At 40.0% G+C, this 25,815-nt stretch overlaps 1 protein-coding gene across 1 annotated transcript; it reads right to left on the bottom strand.

Moving 5' to 3' along the window:
* Positions 1–559: 559 nt before the first annotated feature.
* Positions 560–6,695, bottom strand: LOC143587106 (uncharacterized). Its single transcript, XM_077068496.1, has 4 exons — positions 6,228–6,695; positions 4,854–4,969; positions 2,149–2,395; positions 560–2,046 (listed from the first exon to the last, which is right to left on the bottom strand). The coding sequence occupies exons 1-4, from the start codon at positions 6,549–6,551 to the stop codon at positions 742–744; spliced, it is 1,992 nt and encodes a 663-aa protein (XP_076924611.1). The 5' UTR covers positions 6,552–6,695; the 3' UTR covers positions 560–741.
* Between the last annotated feature and the right edge of the window lie 19,120 nt (positions 6,696–25,815).

Raw genomic sequence — 25,815 nt, 5'->3', positions numbered from 1 at the left:
CTAACCGTCCAAGCTTCTACGGTAGCTTCGGAATCCGCTTTTTCTCTTAGTGGCAGGGTAATATCGGTGAGAAGAACAAGACTAAATTCGGAGTCGGTGGAGATGTGCATTTGCTTAAAGGATCACTTTGACTCAATCGATCGTATTCAACACTTAACCACTCTCGAAGATGAAACACCACTTGATGTTCGAGTGCACGACGAACAAGAAGGCATTTCTACAAGTAATTCCGAGGAAGAAGTCGCCGCTCAATAATTACAACGAACAAGAAGGCTTTTCTAGAAATAATATGTCACAACTTTATGTTTATAAGTTTAATGTTTTGTTAGTTTGTTTTTGAAGATTTTAAAACTTCACTTGAGATGTTACAGCGCAAACATACAGGATGGTCTTCTAAAGTTTAGTTATATCAACCAGCAATAAACAGTCTTAAAATAGTTATAAATCACAATTCATGTTAATTCTTTTTATTCATTTATTTATATCATATGCAACATAAAGAGGAGGATTCATATTTATACCTCATACCATACTTTATTTTTTCTTTTGAACCAAAATATTTAAATTATAAAAGGGTAGAGACATGGTATTATGACTTTCCAATTTCCAGTCTAGTTACAAATCATTTGCACCCAAAACAACTACATTAAAGATATATCTACACTTGTTTTTTTTTTTCGTTTTCTTTTTTTTTAATCTCGGAGTGACAAACAAGGATCTACAAAGGTAAAGAAGCCCATGTTACTGGGTTTTTCCAGCCCCTGGATCAGACTCATCATTGTTTGAACAAGTTCCACCCGAGTCACCGAGCAGATCAACCAGATCACCTTCATCAAGGCACCTCCTCATAACACCACAGCCACCGGACCTCTCACTTAGTGACACCAAGCCCACGGCAGCAATGCTATTTGCAATGGCGTGGTTCACGTCTGTAGCTCCCCCATAAAGACCCCTGCTTCCAGATGCCAGCCCGTTTTGATTCCCGTTGACATGGACTAGAACCGAGGGCAGCTGGCTTGAACCACTGATTAGCAGGCGTAGGGTATCCCTTGCGCTCTTCTCAGCCATGGAGTCGGTTTCTTGGATCAGTGGGCTCACGAGCGCCTGGTGGAGTGGTGGGATGGTGACGTTCATGGCAGGCCCGCCGCTCACCAGGTAGGCTTGTCCTGAAGAGCAAATGTCTATTACAGGGATGTGAACTATTGAATCAGTCATCAAGGGAGTGAAAAGCGGGATCTGTTGAGAAGTTGGCATAGATATGGGTAACCTAACCAGTGGTTCGGGTAAGAAAGGTGGGATTTTATCCAGATTAAGAGTTGGTTTCGGTGTTAACAAGCTGGATGACGACGAGCCTGCGAGAAGTGAAGAAAGGGGTGGCAAGGTAAACGAATCAACCACTGGCATGTGCTTCATCTGTGAAGAAGCTGATGCCATTTGGAGAGCAGACGCAACAGGTGGACACCAACAATAATGAGGAGAAAATGGAGAAAGCGGAGGAGTTGAACTTCTGACCGAGGTGTCATCTACAGTTTTCTCAGCTAAACCAACTTCTAGCCCGGTTATCAACGGGAACAAGCTGCTATCAATAGCTGATTCATAAACCTTGTCTTTAGAAGGCTGATTTGGAGTGGATATATTGGTAGAACTGGATGAAACAGAAATGGTATCGAGATTCTCAGCACATGAAAAGCTGCTTGTTTCTCCCTTCCGCCTGAATTTATCTTTAACAACATTTTTCAAGGAAATAAGACTTCTAGGTGGGCTGTCTTTGAAAGAACTTGCTTTTGGACTCAGACTGCCTTGAATGCTACAGGTCCGACCACGTGAAGACTTCGATGCCAATTGTGAGCTTTTACCAGTTCCGCCATGTCCTAAAGAGGTTGTCGACGAGGGAATGGCTAATGACACGGGTTCAATATTATTATTCGCTTGAGGATTTGAACCAACAAGATAAGTTCGAAGACGAGTCACAAAACATTCAAGACGAGAATCACTAATTCCGGTTAAATCAGCAAGGGAAGGCTTCTTCTCAAGTAAGTTCTTCATCTAAAAACAGTGTATGCAGCATATATCAGTATAGATTTTTCAATAAGTTCGTAGCACAGTAGCAGACACGTTTGTATGCAATTCACAAAATACGATACTTACCTTATCAAGCAATTCATTACCAAGAAGTTTGGACTTCTCAGAGCACCAAAAGTAAAAAGGTTCATCACTAGTAGGAACCCTAATCATAAAAGACCGACCACAATTATCTGCTGATATTCCTTCAATCATGACAGACGAGCAATCAGAGATACTTCTCAAGGTTGAAAGACGCTCTACATGACCATCATCTCCGAGAAAGGATATACGTAGATCAGATGTCGGTAAGAGAGACAGAGTTAAGTCCCCCCTGTTTCAATGCAAGAAAGTATAAACATCAAGTGTCGAAAAATAAAAATATTCAGTTCATCACACATATAGCCACCATATTCAAAATCACATATTGAGATTTGAGTTTTCTAGTCTGGAATGTGATTTTCAATACCAAGTTTCTTCATGTTTGTTTTTTAATAAGTTCTTTTTAAGGGATAGGAGAGAGAGGAGTTGTTACTACTATAAGATCCCTCAAGAGTCAAGACAATTACTATTTATCTAACATTCTAGAAACTGTCTACTCAAAGGTGTCTGACACCATAAGTGCATAACTTCTAGTATTTCAATGCTCGAAGGCAATAACAAAATACGCCTAAAAACACAATCAGTACAAATATTAGATCAAAGACGAGCATTCCAATTACTATAATGAGACACCTTCAGAATGCAATGTTGAATAAAGGCTGCTATTCTTTTAAAATTAAAAGTAACTGAAATAGCGCACCTAACAATACTAGCTACTCACATAGTTCTCATCTTAATTTTCCAAAAGCATGACATACACTTCACACATGGCTAAAGACATCATGACAAATTAACTATACTGCTTTATAATAAGAATGACACTGGTGATCTGGTTTAGTTCCTATGTTATATATAATAAACAGTAGAAACAGCATTGATTATTGAACACATAATTCATATCAATATCCCCAAAAAATAAGAGCTGTTGATGGTAACTTTTGTATTTATACATTAAACAGCTAAATAGCAAAAAAAACAAAATTTCTGAACTTGAAAATGTGTCCTGGTGCATTAATGGATAACAGAAACTGTAGCAAGAAATCAAGAATGGATGTGAAGTCAAAGAACCAGACAAGAATGTTAAAAACCATATGACAATAAAAAAAAGATTTATCGAGTAGAAGACTCCAGAAATCAGAATATGAATTCAGACAGCATAGCATATCTGTAAGAATATTAATATAAGAGCATAACTCTACCTTTACTTCTTCTTAATTCAGAGATCATAAAAGAATACGCCAGTTACCTACAATGAAAAGATATATTTATTTGGAAGGATGAACATGTCACTATTAATATGCTGATGTGCACGAGCCTAGAACATCAGACTTCTACTCATTAAATTTCAGAATATGCAATTATCAATAAACAGATGTGAGCATATGTTTCTAATAAAGACAATTAGCAGTTAAATTGAACAAGTTAGAATGAAAGTATGTGAGTGACAAATAGATGGTAAGATAAAATGTGACAAGTTAAAAACCGATGTATCCGACAATTAAACCAGTGAGCTGCAGCAGATATTATCACACACAAACAAAACTCAAAATTTAACTGATAACTACTTGACAAATCTGATAAGCCATGTCATTCCACCAACCTTAATGGCTACCCTCCCTTGTCAAACACACCATCTAGCTATGATCAATCCCAGGCCAAAATGCAGTTGTCTACGTAGCAACCAAATGGTATCCAATACGTAATGACATCCGAGGTTAGGTACATACACGTCTGCAATTCATGTACAAGGCACTCAAAATTTTCACCCTAACAGTTTTAGGGATTAGAAGTATATAGCATTGTCCAAAAATCACATGTCGCCTATTGCGGAAATATTACACCGGGTACTACTTGTGAAAATGTCTTGCACATTCGGGGTTACAACAGATAAAACGTTGTGTGTGTGTGTGTGTGCTCTCGGCCACTAAGGCAATAGTGCATTACAAAACAGTTCTGTATCAGGTCATCACAGACAACAAATCTTAAAAAGGAGCATGAAAGTGGAGATCAATACTATTAATGCAAAGAAAACGCATGTAAAATGAAGAATAATAAGATGCGTGTGAGAGAAAAAAAAGAGAGGGATGTATATTTGTATGTGTATGACCACTAAGACATCAAACAGTTCTATGCCAGTCCATCAAAAGGGGAAAAAATCTTAAAATGCCACGTGTAAGTAGTAGTCAGTGAAGAACAATCCTAGTTGTGCAAACTAAAACCCATGTAAAATGATGAATAATAAGATGAGCACATAAAACTTCGATATTATGTAGACCAAGACACAATAAAATCATCTCATATTGAAACCTATGCACGTTAGAGTGCAGCTAACTTTCCCTTTAGTCCCAGAAAGCAGAAAAAGTGACCTTAATATATCCACAGCAACCTATGAACGGGATGCAAAGCAAATGTTACCTACTACCTATGATACGGCTCGACCATCAAACTTTACATATAAATACAAATATCGCAAACCTGGCTTAAAGGCCATAGCTTCAACCAGATTATCCCAATCAACAACTAAAACTAAGTACTTGACACTTTTTAAGAATCAACAAATTGAATAACATGCCAAATTGTTCTGGTTTATGGATCAAGCAAATTTTAATGAAGAGATGCATATGTCGTTTATATTTATAAACTTATAATGTATCAAAATTTAGTTACAGAGCATTTCAAATTGCAACTACCTTGAACTGTTTGGAATTAGGAGAGTTCCTTGCTTGTCGATCTTGCCAACACGAACTGACACAAGCGGAACGCACAAGCACCTTGCAAGCAATCCAACTTCTGACGGTTCAAAGTGCTGCAAGCAAACCCAAATACATCAACATCACATCATATCATATATTACAGCAATTAATCAACAGCATCTTTCAACTGTTTACAAACACGGTACAGTAAATAACTCATCTATTTCAAAATCCACATGTTTATTATAACAATATTTCAAGGACAATACAGCATAGTTTCCATCTTATAACAATAATATCCAAGCTAAACTGATAAAATATGAATTCAGACACCTAAGTAATCACAACTGATAGATAATTTCTAAATACTTGATCTCAGCTATATAAAAATTACATTTAATCAATCCGTGTATAACACGAGTATCTAACCTAGTCATATTATACATTGCAACAACTAATTAACAGCTTCTTTTAATTATTCGCAAACTCTGCACAGTAAATAACTCACCATCTCAAATTCCACATGTTTATTGTAACAATATTTCAACGACTATACAGCAAAGTTTCCATCTTATATCAATAATATCCAAATCTAACCGATAAAACACAAATTCTTTCAGACACCTAAGTAATCACAAATGACAGATAGATCCTAAGTCCTCATTCTCAAATATATAACATTACATTTATTCAACCCGCCTAATACACGAGTATCTAACCTAATCATATTATATATTGCAACAACTAATCAACAGCCTCTTTTAACTATGCACAACTCACACTTTCCATCTTATATCAATATTCAATAACATCCCAACCTAACTAACAAAACATAAACTCATACACCAAACAAATCATATCATACACACTGCAACAATTGACCAATAACAATCTAACTAATTACAGTTAATAGATAATCACCAATCCTTAGTCTCAACTATATAACATTTGTACATCACACTTTCCATCATATATCAATAACATCCAAACCTAACTAACAGATTATGAATTCAAACACATAAGCTTATAACATTATGTTTATGCATCAACATCATATCACATCATGATATCACAACAATTAATTCAACAGCTTCTTTCAATTGTTCACAAACTCTGTACAGTTACAGTATATAACTCATCTAAGTAATACAAATTCATCAGAATCAATAATATCCAAACCTAACTGATTCAATACGAATACATACAGCTAACTAATAAACACTACATTTATGCATCAACATCATATCACATCATAATATGAATTGTTCACAAACTCCGTACAGTATGTAACACATCTAATTAATACGAAATGATTAGAATACATCAATACATAGACCTAAGTAATCACAATCAATAGATAACAACCAATACCTGACACAAATGCGAAAGCAACCGAACCTCCGCCACGCCACTGGACACATTAACCTTAAGCAACGGCTTCAACCTCTCATCCGCACGGCAGGCTCCCATGACCTGCATATCAAGCGCCTGAAGCCACTGCACAACCGTTCCTCGCGCACTCCGTCGCATCAACACCTCATCGTCACCGTCTCCGACGAACAAGTCCGTCAACCGATCCGCCAGTCCGGTTCCATTACCGTCGTCCGTACGGTCCTGATTATCATCATCGACTCGATCCGTAACCGATTGTCGTTCCGATTGTTGTTGATTCTCGTGATTGTTGTTGTTGTTCATATTGAATTTGAAACCCTAGGTGTGATTGGATTGGATTGAATTGGATGAATTTATTTGTTTAGATATTTTATAATGATAATAATAATAATAATAATTGGTAGAGAATAGAGAAGAGAAAGAAGGGAGATAATATTATTATTATTATTATTATTATTATTATTTGTAGAGAGGAGGAGAGTTTGGGTTGTAAAGATGATACGGACGTGAAAGGAAAAGGTTAGTGGGAATTAAGTAATTGGTTGGAGTCCGGTGGGACCGTGCTGACGGGGTACCAGATCACCGGAAGTGGGCCCGGGGTGGTGTGTGAGTGTGGAGGATAGATGTGACACGTTGTCAAGGAGGTGACTATTTGCTTTTTGTTTTGTGGGGGTATTTAATTGTTTGCATAATATTAATAATAATAATCTATAGATCTACCCTCACACTTGTTCTTAACTAGGGAAGATATTTATTCTATTCGGTATGAATATTGATAAGGCTAAGGGGTGTGGGGGGGGCGCGAGAGGGGGCGTGAGTGGGGGCGCCAGCCAATAATATTGTGACGTGTGGCAGAGAGAGAAACTTGATAAGATGGGTGTTGGTAGTGGTGATAGCGCCCCGGGCCATGGTGTGGAGGGGCGCGAGAGGGGGCGCGAGCGGTTTATTTTTTTATTTTTTTATAAATGTATTAAAAAAACGTATTATTAAAAAAACAAGAAATTATTTAAAAAAACACACATTAATTAAAAAAACACATTAATATATAAAAAAAATTAAAGTACTAAAGAAAAACATTATTCTTATTATTCGGCTTCGTCTTCTTCGATCAACCTCTTCCGGATACGTTCCTTTTGTTTTTCCATCAGCATTTGGTCGACCGGATTTAGGTGGCTGAAGTCTCTTGCAAGGAAGTCCAAATCTCTCATTCTTTTTTTTTCCTTTTTGTCAATAGAGACCACCTCCATGGTTTTGTTGAATTTATTGAGGGATTCAACAAGATCGTTGATGTTTACGGCTTCCCCCTCAGCCGGTTTTTTCCCCCTGGCGTCCCTTCCCAATGGCCGCCTCCTCGGCGGTGAAGACGTTTCCTCCCCCGCAACGTTTAGGTCGAATCCAACCCGGCAATCCGACCCGGCGGAAGTGCTGTACGCTCCAGACGAACTAGTTTTAGTCCGTTTCGGCCCTACTTCCGCATCAAGGTCCGGCGCCACCAGCTCAACCCACTTGGAACACCTTCTCAACCTCTCCCACACCTTTACACCGTCCCACGTCTTCACCGTCCCATACCTCCGCAGGCACTCCTGCTTCCACTCTTCGACAGTGAAATTATAGACCGCCAAATCGTCACTGCCACTTGGTCTCATACGACCGGCGTTCCTGTTGAACAGATTAGTAAACAAGCCGACAAATTTTCTGATTTCGGTCCACCGACCCGAAATCATATCGGGGTTCCGCTCTGTACTCCCAACGAGCGAATAGAACGTCTCCCTAACCTTTGTCCAAAAGACCTTGCTCTTTTGGTAGTCGGCTGCAAAATGCATAAATAAATTTGTAAGTCATTTAACTTTTTTATTTAACTTTTTTTTAAAATCATTTTTAAAAACGTTAAAACAATTACCGCAACGCCGATCCTCAGAAATGGCTATCCAAGCCCGACACAGGGCTTCCTTCTCATCCGATGACCACGGAGTGATTTTCCGTTTCGCCCTTCCAGTCGAAGCCGAACCCGACCCGTCCGTTGCAACTTGTTTTTTCCGGTGGACGCGTCTTCTTTGTCCCGCAGCTTCACCTTCTGGTTCTGGTTCTGGTTCTTGTGTCTCCGGAACTACAAAGTTAGGAGACGGTTGTATGTTGGATGGTTGAAAGCCGGATGGTTGTTGCGACCCCGAATAAAACATCGGTTGGTCCGGTGCCGACCATAAATCGTCGTAACTGTAATCTGATTCTAGGTTTGGGTACCAATTTCCAGCCATGTTTTTAAAAAAAGGTTTGGAAGATGGGGTGATTTTGGGTTTTGGGTGTGGTATGAGATATTGGTATGTGATATTGGTATGTGATATTGGTGTTGGTTTGGGTTTGATATAGGTTGAACACAATGAAAAAATCGGGTTTGATTTTGGTTTGATATTGGTTGCAATGTATGGTATTATATAGAGTAAAAAAATCTTTTTTTTTTAATAAAAAACGAGCCCAACGGCTCTTTTCACGCATTCCCAGACCACTTTCACGCTCCCCCCAGCCGCTACCCCACCCGCGCCTGCCTCTTTTTCCGCGCTCGCGCCCCTTTCGCGCCCCTCTCGCGCCTCGGTGGTGTGGTCCTCGCGCCCCGGGGCGCGAGCGTCTCGCCTCTTACGCCCTTTCTCGCGCTCCGCACCCCTCAGCCTAAATAGATTTTAGGATTTTGGAATTTGGTATTTATGTGTACGGGTGTGGATTTGTACCCGTTTGAATTATGTATATATTTATTGGAAGCTTCTATATTTATGTGAAAAATATATGTTCAGCTGATTATTAATCATGTAGACATATAGTCTAGCTGGTATCCGTACCAATTTAGTATACGTCCAGCATCGATACCCGTATTAATTAAGTTTATTTGTTACCCGTACATGTACCAAGATCATAGGATATTTAGAAGAAAAAAAGGTTAAATGGTATCAAAGACTCAAAGTGGCACCCATACTAAAATACATGTATTGATACCTATATGGTTATGCCCGTACATGTACCATATCAATATATTTTGATTTTATGCTTCCCGTTTTCTGATTTATCGCTAAGTGACTCATTCTTAAAACTTTATAGAAAATTCAAACTAATGCTCATTATAAAATTAGAGGCGTTGATATTAAAAGGAAGCACACTTATTAAGCACTTTGATAACGCTATGTTACAAGCATTGTGCTTTTTGTTTCTATATAAAGCCTGGTAGTATCCATGTGCCATGTAAAGTGACGTCCATTACCAAGAGGTCTTAGGTTTGAGCCTCGTGTGTTGTGATGAACATTTATATAGTAATAGAAGTTGATTAGGTTTTTTAGTTATTAAGAAAACCGTCAATACAATTCAAAATTAGAAAAGTATGTTTAGTCAATCCCTTCTTTCCCTTTCACTCACATATTCACATGATCACCTTTATTTTGTTATCTTGTAGAGGTGCATATACCAACACATCTTCAAAATTGACGTTAGTTTATTGAAGTTAACGTGTTATGTGGTTACGTTAGAGTGCTTTGATTGTAAAAAAAATTCATATTACTCGTTTTAATTATGAAAATTTTTACATTACTTTTCGATTGTCATTTCCACTCTAATGAAGTGATAAGGTGGTTGGGTGTGTTGAATAAGAGGCTATAGGTTCAACAATTCTTATAAAGTGTATATTTTGTCATTAAAAAAACATCACTTTTCAGTGACATTTAACTATTTTCATGAAAATCTACTAATCTACAGAAATTTTCCAGTGAACATAGATTTAAAAGATTACATGAAGATTATTAGAATATTGTTAACAATTGTATAAAATAATAATAAGAATATCTCAAAAGAGCATGTAGAGTAAGTATAAATAGGGTGATATAAAATGTAATAAATTGAACCTCAACTTTTATATAGCTATACATATGTAACATATCTTTAACATGTAATATTAAACCAAATTTTTAAAAGAATTTACCAGAATAACCATTTTAACAAAGATAATAAACAAAATAACTTTGAATTTATAAAATTATCGATCAATCAGGTTGTATGACATGTCATTTTGGCGTGATAGAAAGTGAAATAATAACCGAGTAAATAAAGAAATTATAAAGTCAATGTGTCGAATTTGATAGTTAAAATAGCTATACAACATAGCACATTAGATTTCCATGTCCACCCAGTGAGACATGTTGAACCAACTTAATGCTTGTCACCAAGCCTAACACTAGTTTAGTTGTAACATAACTTGTTGGGCAAAGTGATTTAAGTAGAGTATGCACAATGCATGTTCCATCAATTTGAGCCGTTAAAGACACATGTCCAAATTGACTTATTCCTAAAGAGCCTCATATGACTTCAAGAAACATGAAGGTGGATTCACATAACGAAGTGTAAGTAGTTGCTTAATCCCGAACATGCGCCGAATACTAATTAATAGAGCTAGTTAGAAAACAAAACGTTGGACAGAAAGAAGTCTTTGGCAATTGGCATTACCAAACAAGAGTTGCTTTAATCATATCTTTAGAAATCCATCACGTGCTTCTTTAGATCTAACAACGTTGTAAGTTGTTAATGAATCCACTTTGTTGATAGTTAAAGTTAAAGTAGGTCATTTATGAAGAGAACGGCTTATGTAGGTGTGATGTGACTGCAAAATGAGTTACATACATGTGGCGGAAATTAATTAATAGATATTGACATGGAATTGGTGCATGAATATCAATATTCATGGTTGTAGTTTTCACCAGAGGTGTGCACGATTCGGTTCGGACGTTCGGTTATTAACCTTAAATAAATTCCAATCAGTTTTTGGTAATCGATTTAGTTTATTCGGTTAATTTTTGTTTTTGGTTCGGCTAGTAGTCTTAACTAAATTAACCGATAAGTTTTTGGTTAATTTTGGTTTTCGGTTCGGTTACTTTTGGTTATTAACCAAAATCAAATTTGTCTAAATTTGTTACTTAGAAATAAATGAAATTGTTTCATAAATACATAAACTAAGGGTATAAATACATGAAATGATAGCATAAAACATAAAATACATTACATGAAGCTATACAAGCTATACATACAGGGCCGGCCCAAGGGCCGTGTAGCCCGTGCAACCGCACAAGGCCCAAAATTTTAGGGCCCAAAATTTAAAGAATGCAGGATATGCAATAGATAAATTAAATACAAACAAAAATTAACTAAAAATGTCTTGTGGCTCACATGGTATACTCCATTGTGTACATGATAATGTTGGACTCAGGTTCAATACCCAATAATTGTACTCTTTTTTCCATTTTTTTCAAAACTTGTATTGCATATTTTATGGGCTACATTCTTTTCTTTTTATTGTTTGGATCAATTTCTTTGTTTGTATTAAGATCTTTTATCTTCTATGTATATCTAATATATAGTTTTTTAAAACAAAAGCCCATAACTAAAGTTATAAAATTCGAATTTCGTGTAATTCAAAGAACAAAAAGTAATAGTCATTTTGTCCAATATACTAATCCAAGCATTTTCTGGTTTCTCATCAAAAATAATTTCAATGTATAGGGGCCAATATTTTTCCTTGCACGGGGCCCCTGAGGTGCCCCGCATCCTCAGAGACGGCACTGTATACATATATGAAAATATGAATGGTGATTTGGTTCGGTTCAGTTAAGAAAAGTTACATGAGAATACAAAAAATAACTGATTTTCGGCTAATTTGGTTTTCGGTTATTTTTGTTTCAATTTCATTGGTTTTCGGAAGCGTATACGAATTAACAAGTTGGTGGCTGTATTCGGTTTTCGGTCAAAACTCTTGATAGAAATTGGGCTATTAATGTAAACATCAAGTATGCAAGGCCCAACTGATAAGCCCTAAAGTTTTTTAATACGTCTTTGTACTTTTGTAGTTTGAGACTTTGAGTTGGTTGTTTTATTATTTTAAAGCCCATTTACTGAAATCTCTGTCTTAAGGTGTTATCCTAAGCTAAGGGTGTTGGAGCACCTTGTAGTTGTGTCTTTTAAGTTTTAAGACCAAAGCTGGAAATCCGTTGACACGGTTCCGGTAGGGTCGGCCCGGTTTAGGGTAGTTTCAGGTTTTGAACCGTTTGGCCGGTGTCTTTTATTGATTTTTTGCCGGTTCAGGTCCGGGTTTTGACCGGGTAAAGGTGTAACCGGTTCCGAATCCGAGTAGGGTTTCTCTGAGGAGCTGGTATCTGGTCTGTACCCGATGGTTCATGTAGGGCATGTCTGGTTTCGTTTCAATTGTCCATCTCTACTATTTAAGTGATAGAAAAAGTAAAAAGTTTAAGAGGATTATAAAATTGATGGAGTATTGTTTTTGTTAACAGCTCATAACCACTAGCTTGATGGAGTATTGTTTTTGTTAACAGCTCATAACCACTAACTTGGTCTGATGACAAATGTGTATCGCTTTCAACCAAAAAGTTGTAAGCTCTAATCTTATTTGTTACATGATGAAAATATTAGTTAAAAAAAACAAGTTCTATATTGAAAGTATTAAATTTTCAAATGTATAAGTAATAATAATAATAATAATAATAATAACAAAAAAAATTAATAAATAAATAACAATAAATACCTAAATATAAATAATGACTATAAAAATGAAATGCAACAACAACATCAAACATCAAACATCAACAAGTGATAATAACGTGATAATAACAATACCCACCAATATTCAAAGTACAAGTTAGAATATTTGAGAAGTAATGTGATGGATGGTTAATTAAATAGAGACTCAACTACTGAAGTGGGAATGGAACATATGTTATGAGTCTTTGTACGTAGTATCAAATATCCTTAACGTGTTACATACATAGTATAGTAATAAGACACTAAAACTTAACACCTGATAAGTACTTTGAACCTAGCTAGCTAGTCATTCACATAAAAGGATTTAAATATATGTAACTTTATTTTCGATGTGATGTATCTTGTTGTCTTATTAATTAAATATACCGTTACTAGTTACTACGAAATCGATTAGGATATACAAGTCCTTGTTTTCGCTCAAGGGTGGGTGATTGCGTTCGCACCCTTATTAAAATACTTCAAGTATGTTATATAACTTATGTGCGGGTTGGCAAACCTTGATTTTTTTTCTTTCAAATTTTAACATATTTGATTGTTCATTGAGTATTGATATTTCATTCATCTTAGCTCTGGCTTTAACATGATTTGGTCCACTGCCTAACTATCAAATTGTAGAAAACAAACCGGGAAATAAGTACTTATATAACTCATATATAACAATACAATAATATACGTTCAAAGTTAATAAAAAAGTGATTTTAACTAACACTTATTCCAACTAATAAATAGTTTATTAAATATAAATGGTAAAATATGTTGATTATACGTATAGAGGTAAGGTACCAAAAAGACCCAAATACCCTTAAGTACCACCCGCGGGTCATTGAGTAACCTCTCATGTATCACCCGCGGGATATTCGGATCACCTGCATATCACGGAAGAGGAAAACGTCCTCATACCACGCGCGGAAGCATCCTGGCATCCTCAGAAGTCATCCGCAGGATAAGACATTGGTCCGCCAAAATGACTGGAGGGCAATGCCAATTAAACAGCTGTCAATAACTAACTACACTCTAGAAGAACGTCCACGATTGTTACTTGAGGAATACGTGACTTGCCCACCAATGAAAGAAGGACACCTGGCCAGTTTGTTATAACCGCGCACATGGCCAGGATACAATTCGTCCTATCATTAGGTGACGCGTGTCCAGGTTGTTATACCCATGCACATGGGACGTATAGCTCAACCTATCATAAGAGGACACGCGTCCAGGCGGTTATCAAGATCTTCTAGAAGAGGACAGCTGGCCCAATCACCTTCCTACCTCCTTCGGCTATAAATACCTTGTCAACCTGCATGAGGTATTCATCCACACTCACCCACTCGTTTTCTGACTACACTTAGTCTACTTTACTTCAGTACTTTCTTCACTACGAACGTTACTGATTCTCACGCCGGAGGGTGGTTACAGGAAGACCCCCCACCTTGTCCTTCCTATAACGAGACTCACGGTGTCTGTTTTGCAGGTTCCGGTCATTGGACTTTGGGAAGTTGTGCTCATATTGTGTTAGTAGTTATCGTATCATACCCTGTTGACTCATTGGATCCAGGACCCATAACAGGGGATCGGATCCGTGTTTCTTCATTGGCGCCATCCGTTTTGGTGTTAGAACTGCGCAATTTTTTCTTCGTTGGTTTTTCGATTCGTTTAAAGTATGAGTAAACTTCCTGAAGGGCCGACGGAAACTCTTGTACAAACACCGCGTGTCGATAATACTGAAGCACCCGAAGGTTTTGCTTCCGGTATTTTTGCACGTGGTTTGTCTTCGGGTTCACGTGCCACCGGTGTAACGCCGGAAGATGGTACCCTTGAGCGTGTTGTTGCACCAACCAGACCAATTCCCACCGATTTGGGACGTGTTACGGCTCCGGAGGGTTCCAATTTGGCAGGTCAATGACGAATTACGAGAGAGACTCGCCGTACTAGATCAATTATGGATCTGGAAGGTGATTCCGGAGACTCTGAACTTGCGAGATCTCATCGTCAGAAGTCCAGATCTCGAGGACTGTTGTCTCCGGACGAGTGGCTCCGTGTGCAACAGGAAAGTTTGGTAGCTGAGTGTGAGCGCAGGGTACGTAACGAATGTTATCATGCCCGTACTTTGACTTACGAAGAGTCTCCTCAGAGATCTCTTTCTCCCCCTCCAACGGTGAGAGGAAGCCAAATTCGTTATAGTCAACAAACTGATCAAGAATTTATTGAACCACGAAGGCTACGTCCTCATCCTCGCATAGACATGCGGATGCCTTCCTACTTGGACGAGTATGACAGTTATGACTCAACTTATCACCCGGAGGATAGCTTCTTAACAGGCAATAGCAGGATGAGTTCAAGAACAAGAAGTAGTCGTCCGCCATACCAAGCATCACAGCGATGCTGAGGAAGATTTCACCAAGCCATACCGTCCGACAGCCTTTGCCGAGAAGTCAAAATTTATAGCTAGCATTGTGACAGCACCCTTTCCTGTCAATGCCAAGATACCTACAACGGTGGGTAGATACAATGGCATGACTGATCCTAGCGATCATCTGCAGAACTTCGTGGCGGTAGGTGGTGTGAGCGGATGGACGCTCCCCTATTGGTGTCATATGTTCGCATTGACACTAACAGGGGCAACAAGGGAATGGTTCGAAAAACTTCCTGATAGTCAAATTTCTAGTTGGGATGATCTGGTGAAGAAATTCTCACAACAGTTCAGCCAACAGAAGAAGCACACGTGCAATGTGACATCTGCCCAAATCCGACCCGACCCAGGTACCCGTTTTCGGATCCGATTTTAAGATTTAAAAATTGATTATAATCTTTATAAATTTATCATATATATATATATAATAATAATGATAATAATAATAATTCCTTTCCGCCGTCCCGCCCCTTTTTCTCTCTTGTCGCCGTCCCGCCTCTCTGCTTAACCCTTGAGCCTTGAACCCCCTTTTTCTCTTCTCTTTGCTTGTCCTTTGGTTCTTCCCGCCTAAGGATGTCTGCGCAGCTCCACGCGCCGGACTCCTTACAAGGAAGCCTGCGTGAAGACCAGCCGTTCCTGCGATACGCGAGGCGAACTGTTCCCGCGGCGCGCTAAGGATTGTAGTTCTTCCCGCGGCGCGCTAAGGATTGTAGTTCTTCCCGCGGCGCGCTAAGGATTGTAGTTCTTCCCGCGGAGCGTTAAGGTTTGTTCTGTCTGCCTTCGCCCTCGCGCACTCAAGCCTTCTCGCGCTAGACACTTAAGTCTTTTCTCCAGTTTAAGCCAGCCTGTATGCTTTTGAAATATCTTATCTTCTGTGCTATACCTGCCAAGGTATGGGCACAGTAGGCCAGATCTGACATCTGTCCGAAAAGTCACTTTCGGCGCAGCTTGCTTACCAACCCTCTTGGTTGTTAGAAAAAGTAACTGATATAATCTTTTAAAATCTCCTTTTCCATGTCTTGAGCAGTACTTTGAATGACCCCTCCCATGCTATGAACAGTAACCTGTCAGCCTTCCTCATCCCCTGCAGCTGCCACCATATCTCTTGCTTTTGATATCTTTTGCTTTGATTTGATAAGATCTTTTTCCCCAATTCAAGGGATGTGTTCCCTAGGGTTTTCCTATAAATAAAACTAATTTCTTGGATAATTAAACACTACACTCAAACACTTAAACACTCCCCAAAATCTTTCTCCCTTACTCTCAGCATCCTCAGCAACGCCTCCAACTCCCCTCTTTGCAATCCGTCTTCTCTTCTTTTCTGCCCAGAAATCTCGGTAAATAAATAATATATAATTTTTCTTTTAATAATTTGTTTAAGTGACTTACATATATTCAAGACATAAAAACCAATCGTTAAACCAACAACCTCTTATTTATAGGTTAACTTTCGCTTGTTTAAAAGTTGGTTCTTGCATTATCTTTCAACGCACCTTTTACAAGTGAGCAATCTCGTACCTAATCCCCTTTTATTTTTAACGTTTTGGGATGTTCATGTGTTCGTACAACTTGAGTCTTAAACTTGTTTATGAAATTATGTGCGCAAAACCCACGTGTTATGGACGTTTACTAGTGTTGTATATTTGTATGTGTTGATCATTAACCGCTTTGATCGGCCTATTCCGAAGTTTTCATGGATCCATTAGATGAACACGGGAGACCTATTGTTACGATTTTCTTGGTTTGTTTGCACATACACGAATGATTATTTGTTTTTGCTCGATTTGGAGCACGCTATGAACTATGAGCTATGATCTATTTAGGCTTGATCACAATCTGTTTACACACTATGTTGAACACCAGTTATACACATGTTGCGCGCAGTGCTTTGTTATTATCTATTTATATCTATTAAACTTGATTTCTCACCGACACGCAAGTGTTGACGTTTTATTTTAACACATGTTCAGGTTTGCTGTAGCTGCTTTTGGAAACTCGAGGACACGTAGGATGTTTTCTTTTACTTTGGACCTAGTTTAAAATATAACAAGACAAATTTATGTATTTGAATATTATGAGTTATGATATGTGAATTATGTTACTTTATGGTGTGTTATGCGCATGCGCTATGAAATGTATTTATTAAATATTGACACCCAAATAGTGTCACGAGTAATGTAACAATACGTAGCGCCCCGATGTATAATCCGCCATCGGTCGGGGTGTTACAGATTGGTATCAGAGCTCCGTGACTTTAGGATTAGGTGGTTAGACGTAACGACCTAGAAATACCTAAGAGTCCCTTCTCGCGCATGAGAAAAATCTCATGATTGCGCGCTAATTGTTAATTACTCGATATTTATAAAATATGCTTGCGCATACGCAGCACGTGATTTCATATTTTATCCGCGATCTTTCGATTTTTATTGTTAAATTTCAATTCGTTTCTTTACTTACATATTCGTTTGTTGTTGGGACTTAACATTGAAAATCCGAAAAGTCATGGTGATACATGAATAGTTGATTTTCAATCCCCAATAACCTTATGTTCTAAAATTGAAGATTTGAAAAGTCATGGTGATACATGAATTGTCAACCTCCAATACTCATTTACTCGTATATTTTAAATTGAAGATTTGAAAAGTCATGGTGATACATGAATTGTCAATCTCCAATACTCATTTACTCGTATATTTTAAGTTGAAGATTTGAAAAGTCATGGTGATGCATGAATTGTTGATTTTCAATTCGAATTCATTACATGTATTAAGTTTGCAATTAAATTCATATTTTACTTCAAAATTTGATAGCATTTAACTCCGCGAAACAAGCTTTACAATGATATACTTTGCGCTAAAACGATTTTCCATACCAAGATATTAACAAAAACTTTTATAGAATGCCTCCGCTATCAGCTCGCCGTCATCAGAGGAGAGAAGCCTCGCGCAGACGTATGCAGCGTCGTTCCCAGGAAATGGCCGCCGCAATAGCCCAAGCCTTAAATCAAAATAATACCAACCCCTCCGGATACAATATCAAGTCCTTTAATGCGGGTAACCCTCCGAAATTCACAGGGCTCGAAGGAGCCACCGTAATGCTCCAATGGCTCGAGAAAATTGAGAACACCTTCCTCCATACCCATTGCCCTCCAGACCGACGAACCTTATACGCCTCAAGTGTCCTGGAATCAAGGGCGCTTACATGGTGGAACAGAGTAGCTCACGCGCGTGGCGCAGAGGCTGCTTCTAGCATGCTCTGGGAGGAATTCAAGGATCTTTTGACTCGAGAATTCTGCCCTCCCAACGAAGTAAAGCGCCTTGAGGAGGAATTTTGGAACTTGAAACAGTACAGTGGCGAAGCGCGCGAGTACGCTACGCGCTTTCACGAACTAAGTTTGCTTGTCCCGCACCTAGTTACCCCTTCCCGCCGCGCCATCGAAAAGTTTCTTGGGGTCTCCCCATGGAAATTCAAGATTCTGTATGGGCCAGGAACCCAGTAACCCTCTCTGACGCCATCGAGTTGGCCGCTGTGCTCAGCGACAACCATGTCAGGGCAGGAACCCTGTTCCTGCGGGGAGCCGAGAAGACCAAACTCACCAAGACTGTCCCAGAACCAACAGAAACCAAGTCAGAACCCTCAAACCGTAACAACCTCAAACGCAGGCGCAAACCAAATCATCAAGCCTACGCGCTTACCAACCCGCTCATTGTCCAGCAACCCGCCTACCAACCTCCAGTACACGCTCCTAACCCACTGTCAACCTACCCAACACCCCCTGTAGTCCATAACTATGCCTTAACCAATTCCGCGCTCCCTGCCCCGTCAACTAAGAAACCTTACACAGGAAACCAACCCTTTTGCCCAACCTGTAAACTTCATCACCCAACTCAAGCCCCGTGTCGACAATGCAACCGATGTGGCCGTATTGGTCACACTGCTGAGTACTGTAGAGTCCTTCCCGCCAACCGAATCGCGCAAACACCACCAACCTACCCGCAAAACCCACAATCAACATACCATAATCCACGACCCAGGTCGTGCTATAACTGCGGTGACCCCAGTCATTTCCGAAAGCGTGCCCGAGACTGCAAGTACAAATTACGCAAGCTAATCCGGTTAACCAAATTTCAAACCAAGTGGCGCGCGGACGAGCATTTAATATAACCGCGCACCAAGCGCAAGCGAATAATGACGTGGTTAATGGTACATTTTTACTTAACGGACAATATGCATCTATACTTTTTGATACTGCGCCGATAAGAGTTTTATTTCTCGCGCATTTGAACAAAAACTTGCGCGACCGCGAATAAACTTAAACGGAAACTTTACAGTTGAAATGGCTAACGGTGAAACAATTTTAATAAACTCCGTGATCAAAGATTGCACGCTTAACCTTAATGAACACGATTTTCTAATCGACCTCATTCCCATGCCTCTTGGAAGTTTTGATGTTATTATTGGTATGGACTGGCTCTCGCAAAATCGCGCCGAAGTAATCTGCGCCAAGAAATTGATTCGCATTCCTCGGGAAAATGGTCAAGATCTTCATATCTACGGCGAGAAACCATCTAACGGTCTTAAACTTATGTCATGCACTGAAGCCCGAAGACTTTTACGAAAGAAATGTGTCGCGTTCTTAGCTCATGTGATCAAACCCGATGAAGGAAAGAAGAAACTTCATGAAATCCCCATCGTGCGTGACTTTCCTGAAGTCTTTCCCGAAGATCTTTCTGGTTTACCTCCCGCTCGGGAAGTCGAGTTTCGTGTTGATCTTGTTCCTGGTGCATCCCCCGTAGCCAAATCTCCTTATCGACTTGCACCCGCTGAAATGCAAGAATTAGCAAGTCAACTTCAAGAGTTGACCGATAAAGGATTCATTCGCCCTAGCTCTTCGCCGTGGGGTGCTCCGGTTTTGTTCGTTAAAAAGAAAGACGGTTCGTTTCGCATGTGTATCGATTACCGCGAGCTGAACAACCTCACAAGAACCGGTACCCCTTACCGCGTATTGACGACCTCTTTGACCAACTCCAAGGTGCCTCTTGTTTCTCCAAAATCGATCTCCGTTCTGGCTATCACCAGTTGCGTATCCGTGAAGAAGATATTCCCAAAACTGCCTTTCGAACCCGCTACGGTCATTTTGAATTCTTGGTCATGCCCTTCGGTTTAACCAACGCACCTGCTGTCTTCATGGATCTAATGAACCGGGTGTGTAGGCCTTTCTTAGACCAATTCGTGATCGTGTTTATTGATGACGTTCTGGTATATTCTAAAACCAAGGCCGAGCATGAACAACATCTTCTGTTGGTGTTGCAAAAGCTTCGAACCGAACAACTCTATGCCAAACTCTCCAAGTGTGAGTTTTGGTCTGACGATGTACAGTTTCTTGGTCATGTTGTAAACAAAATGGGTATTCATGTCGACCCATCCAAAATTGAAGCAATCAAGAACTGGATTACACCGACCACTCCTACCGAAATCCGTTCCTTTTTGGGCTTAGCTGGTTACTACCGGCGATTCATTTCGAATTTCTCAAAAATCGCCTTGCCTTTAACAGCATTAACGCACAAAGGCAAACCGTATAATTGGGGCTCGAAGCAAGAAGAAGCCTTTCAAACGCTCAAGCGAAAGTTGTGCGAAGCTCCTGTTCTAACGTTACCAGAGGGTACTGACGACCTTGTCGTTTATTGTGATACCTCCAACCAAGGTCTCGGTTGTGTACTTATGCAACGAGGCAAGGTTATCGCTTACGCGTCAAGGCAACTCAAAATTCATGAAAAGAATTATACGACTCACGACCTCGAACTTGGTGCAGTTGTATTTGCCTTAAAAATCTGGAGACACTACCTCTATGGTACTAAGTGCATTATTTACACCGACCATAAAAGCCTTCAGCACATTTTTGATCAAAAGGAACTTAACATGAGACAACGCCGATGGAACGAACTCATCAGCGATTACGATTGTGAGATCCGATATCACCCTGGAAAGGCCAATGTGGTAGCCAATGCGCTCAGCCGCAAACCCAGTCAACTCAACTGTATTTTGCCGCGCACGCAGCTTCACTTCGCGCCGATCCAAAGCAATCTTGAATCGCGCATTCGCGACGCGCAGCGCGCATCGATCAGCAATGGCAACCTACGCGCCGAGTTAGCGTGTGGTGCGGAAGCACATCTAGTCCCTAACCTGAATGGAACTCTCTGTTATCTCAATCGCATCTGGATTCCCAATGATGAGATTCTTCGCACTGACATACTGAGTGAAGCGCACAAAACTCGATATTCCATTCATCCTGGCGCTGACAAAATGTACAAAGATTTGCGCCTTACTTATTGGTGGCCCGGTATGAAAAAGGATATTGCTGTGTTCGTAGCTAAATGCCTAACTTGTTCTAAGGTAAAAGCTGAACATCAACGCCCATCTGGTTTGCTCGAACAACCAGATATTCCTACGTGGAAATGGGAAAGTATAGCAATGGACTTTATCACCAAGTTACCCTCGACCGCAAGCAAACATGATAGCATTTGGGTAATAGTGGATCGATTGACCAAGTCTGCCCACTTTCTGCCCATTCGTGAAATCTACCGTGTTGAACAACTTGCGCATCTATATGTCAAGGAAATTGTCTGCCGTCATGGTACTCCCTTGAGCATCATATCCGATCGCGATGGCCGTTTTATATCTCGCTTTTGGAAATTTCTCCAATCTGCGTTAGGAACTCGTTTGGACATGAGTACTGCATATCATCCTCAGACTGACGGACAGTCTGAGCGAACCATCCAAACCCTTGAGGATATGCTTCGATCTTGTGTTCTTGATTTTGGAGGTAATTGGGATTCACACCTACCTCTGATCGAGTTCTCTTATAATAACAGCTATCATTCCAGCATCGGTATGGCCCCATTTGAAGCACTTTACGGTCGAAAGTGCCGCTCACCGATTTGTTGGAACGAAGTGGGTGAAGTTCAAATCACAGGACCCGAACTAGTTCAAGAGACAACCGATTAAATCGCCAAGATCCGTGATCATCTGCTGACTGCCAGAAGCCGACAGAAGAGTTACGCAGATCGCAGGCGGAAGCCTCTCGAATTTCTAGTTGGTGATCTTGTTCTCCTCAAAGTGTCGCCCTGGAAGGGTGTTGTCCGCTTTGGGAAGAAAGGTAAGCTTGCACCTCGTTATGTTGGTCCGTTCAAGATTCTTGCGAGAGTGGGGAAGGTTGCCTACAAACTGGACCTACCGCCCGCGCTCAGCAATGTGCATCCAACGTTCCATGTATCCAATCTCAAGAAATGTTTAGCTGACGAGAACCTCCACATACCACTTGATGAAGTTCAAGTTGATGAGTCTATGCATTTCGTTGAGAAGCCTGTTGAGATTATGGATCGCGAGGTGAAGCAAACCAAGCGCAGTCACATCCCTATTGTCAAAGTTCGCTGGGAGTCCAAGCGCGGAGCCGAGTTCACTTGGGAAAGGGAAGATCAAATGAAGATCAAATACCCGCACCTTTTCTCTGCGCATTCTACTTCGAGATAAATTTCGGGACGAAATTTCTTAAAGTAGGGGAGACTGTGACATCTGCCCAAATCCGACCCGACCCAGGTACCCGTTTTCGGATCCGATTTTAAGATTTAAAAATTGATTATAATCTTTATAAATTTATCATATATATATATATATATATATATATATATAATAATAATGATAATAATAATAATTCCTTTCCGCCGTCCCGCCCCTTTTTCTCTCTTGTCGCCGTCCCGCCCCTGTGCTTAACCCTTGATCCTTGAACCCCCTTTTTCTCTTCTCTTTGCTTGTCCTTTGGTTCTTCCCGCCTAAGGATGTCTGCGCAGCTCCACGCGCCGGACTCCTTACAAGGAAGCCTGCGTGAAGACCAGCCGTTCCTGCGATACGCGAGGCGAACTGTTCCCGCGGCGCGCTAAGGATTGTAGTTCTTCCCGCGGCGCGCTAAGGATTGTAGTTCTTCCCGCGGCGCGCTAAGGATTGTAGTTCTTCCCGCGGCGCGTTAAGGTTTGTTCTGTCTGCCTTCGCCCTCGCGCACTCAAGCCTTCTCGCGCTAGACACTTAAGTCTTTTCTCCAGTTTAAGCCAGCCTGTATGCTTTTGAAATATCTTATCTTCTGTGCTATACCTGCCAAGGTATGGGCACAGTAGGCCAGATCTGACATCTGTCCGAAAAGTCACTTTCGGCGCAGCTTGCTTACCAACCCTCTTGGTTGTTAGAAAAAGTAACTGACATAATCTTTTAAAATCTCCTTTTCCATGTCTTGAGCAGTACTTTGACTGACCCCTCCCATGCTATGAACAGTAACCTGTCAGCCTTCCCCATCCCCTGCAGCTGCCACCATATCTCTTGCTTTTGATATCTTTTGCTTTGATTTGATAAGATCTTTTTCCCCAATTCAAGGGATGTGTTCCCTAGGGTTTTCCTATAAATAAAACTAATTTCTTGGATAATTAAACACTACACTCAAACACTTAAACACTCCCCAAAATCTTTCTCCCTTACTCTCAGCATCCTCAGCAACGCCTCCAACTCCCCTCTTTGCAATCCGTCTTCTCTTCTTTTCTGCCCAGAAATCTCGGTAAATAAATAATATATAATTTTTCTTTTAATAATTTGTTTAAGTGACTTACATATATTCAAGACATAAAAACCAATCGTTAAACCAACAACCTCTTATTTATAGGTTAACTTTCGCTTGTTTAAAAGTTGGTTCTTGTATTATCTTTCAACGCACCTTTTACAAGTGAGTAATCTCGTACCTAATCCCCTTTTATTTTTAACGTTTTGGGATGTTCATGTGTTCGTACAACTTGAGTCTTAAACTTGTTTATGAAATTATGTGCGCAAAACCCATGTGTTATGGACGTTTACTAGTGTTGTATATTTGTATGTGTTGATCATTAACCGCTTTGATCGGCCTATTCCGAAGTTTTCATGGATCTATTAGATGAACACGGGAGACCTATTGTTACGATTTTCTTGGTTTGTTTGCACATACACGAATGATTATTTGTTTTTGCTCGATTTGGAGCACGCTATGAACTATGAGCTATGATCTATTTAGGCTTGATCACAATCTGTTTACACACTATGTTGAACACCAGTTATACACATGTTGCGCGCAGTGCTTTGTTATTATCTATTTATATCTATTAAACTTGATTTCTCACCGACACGCAAGTGTTGACGTTTTATTTTAACACATGTTCAGGTTTGCTGTAGCTGCTTTTGGAAACTCGAGGACACGTAGGATGTTTTCTTTTACTTTGGACCTAGTTTAAAATATAACAATACAAATTTATGTATTTGAATATTATGAGTTATGATATGTGAATTATGTTACTTTATGGTGTGTTATGCGCATGCGCTATGAAATGTATTTATTAAATATTGACACCCAAATAGTGTCACGAGTAATGTAACAATACGTAGCGCCCCGATGTATAATCCGCCATCGGTCGGGGTGTTACATGCAGCCAATCAGAAATTCTGGATGTTGTCCGCCGGGATAATGAATCCATTGAAGATTTTATTACCAGGTTTAATGATGAAAGTCTAAACATCGGTGGGATAAGTAAGGACATGCTTCGCGGTGCCTTCCGCAAGAATATCAAGTGTGACGAATTGATCCGCACACTCACTGGCCGTGATGGAATGCCAAAGGAGTGGGATGATCTGATGACCGCAACAAAGTTATTTGCTAATACTGAAATAACATTTGGGAACAAAAGTTCAAAACAAAAATTCAAAGTTGAGTTTCAAACTCCACGACCGAATAAACAAGCAAAGGGGCCAATTTGGTCAAGACTTCAGCCAAATACAGAGGCATCAAAACCATTTGATGCAAGATCCCTCATCGGCAATAAGAACAAAACCGGAACCTCGAGTCGAGGTCCTCACAGGTGGACTCCTCTTTCAAAACTCCTGCTGAAATCCTCACCACTGAAAACGTGAACTTCCGGAAGCCCCAGCCACTCACGAGGAGGTCGTTCCTCGATAACAAAAACATTGTTCGTTCCATAATGACATTGGTCATAATACGAACGAATGTAATGCTTTAAAAAGCGAAATTGAAGCGGCTGTGAAGTCCGGTAAACTTGGACACCTAGTGAAAGATGGAAAGCCGGGGACTGGTAAAGCTCCTATACGGGACAACCAGGGCCCATCCAAAAAACAAGTCAAGGACTTGAACGTCCATATGATCCAAGGCGGACGAAAGACGGGAGGAAAGAGAGGAGAATGTGATGAGGAAGAATGGAAAAATGAACCAGTGATTTTTCCGCGAGTCAAAGGTGGTCCTAGTAACAAAAATCCCTTAATTATCACTGCTGTTTTTGGTCATTATCGTTCCCAATATGTTTTCTTTGACACTGGAAGTACATCGGACATCATGTACGAACAGTGTTTTGAGCAATTAGATGACGAAGATAAAGAGAGGTTGAAACCTATTCATGCTCCAGTATCAGGATTCGGAGGAGAAATAATGCATCCGCGAGGGGTGATTTCCTTCCCGGTTACTTTGAGCGATGGAGTTTGCTCAAGGACTGAGGAGGTTGA

Source organism: Bidens hawaiensis, unplaced genomic scaffold, assembly GCF_021521415.1.
Source record: "Bidens hawaiensis isolate Kalapana, Puna unplaced genomic scaffold, B.hawaiensis_p1.1 tig00035142_1, whole genome shotgun sequence".
Classification (NCBI taxonomy): domain Eukaryota; kingdom Viridiplantae; phylum Streptophyta; class Magnoliopsida; order Asterales; family Asteraceae; genus Bidens; species Bidens hawaiensis.
The sequence above is the reverse complement of the archived record's forward strand: the minus strand, read 5'-3'. Positions and strand labels throughout refer to the sequence as shown.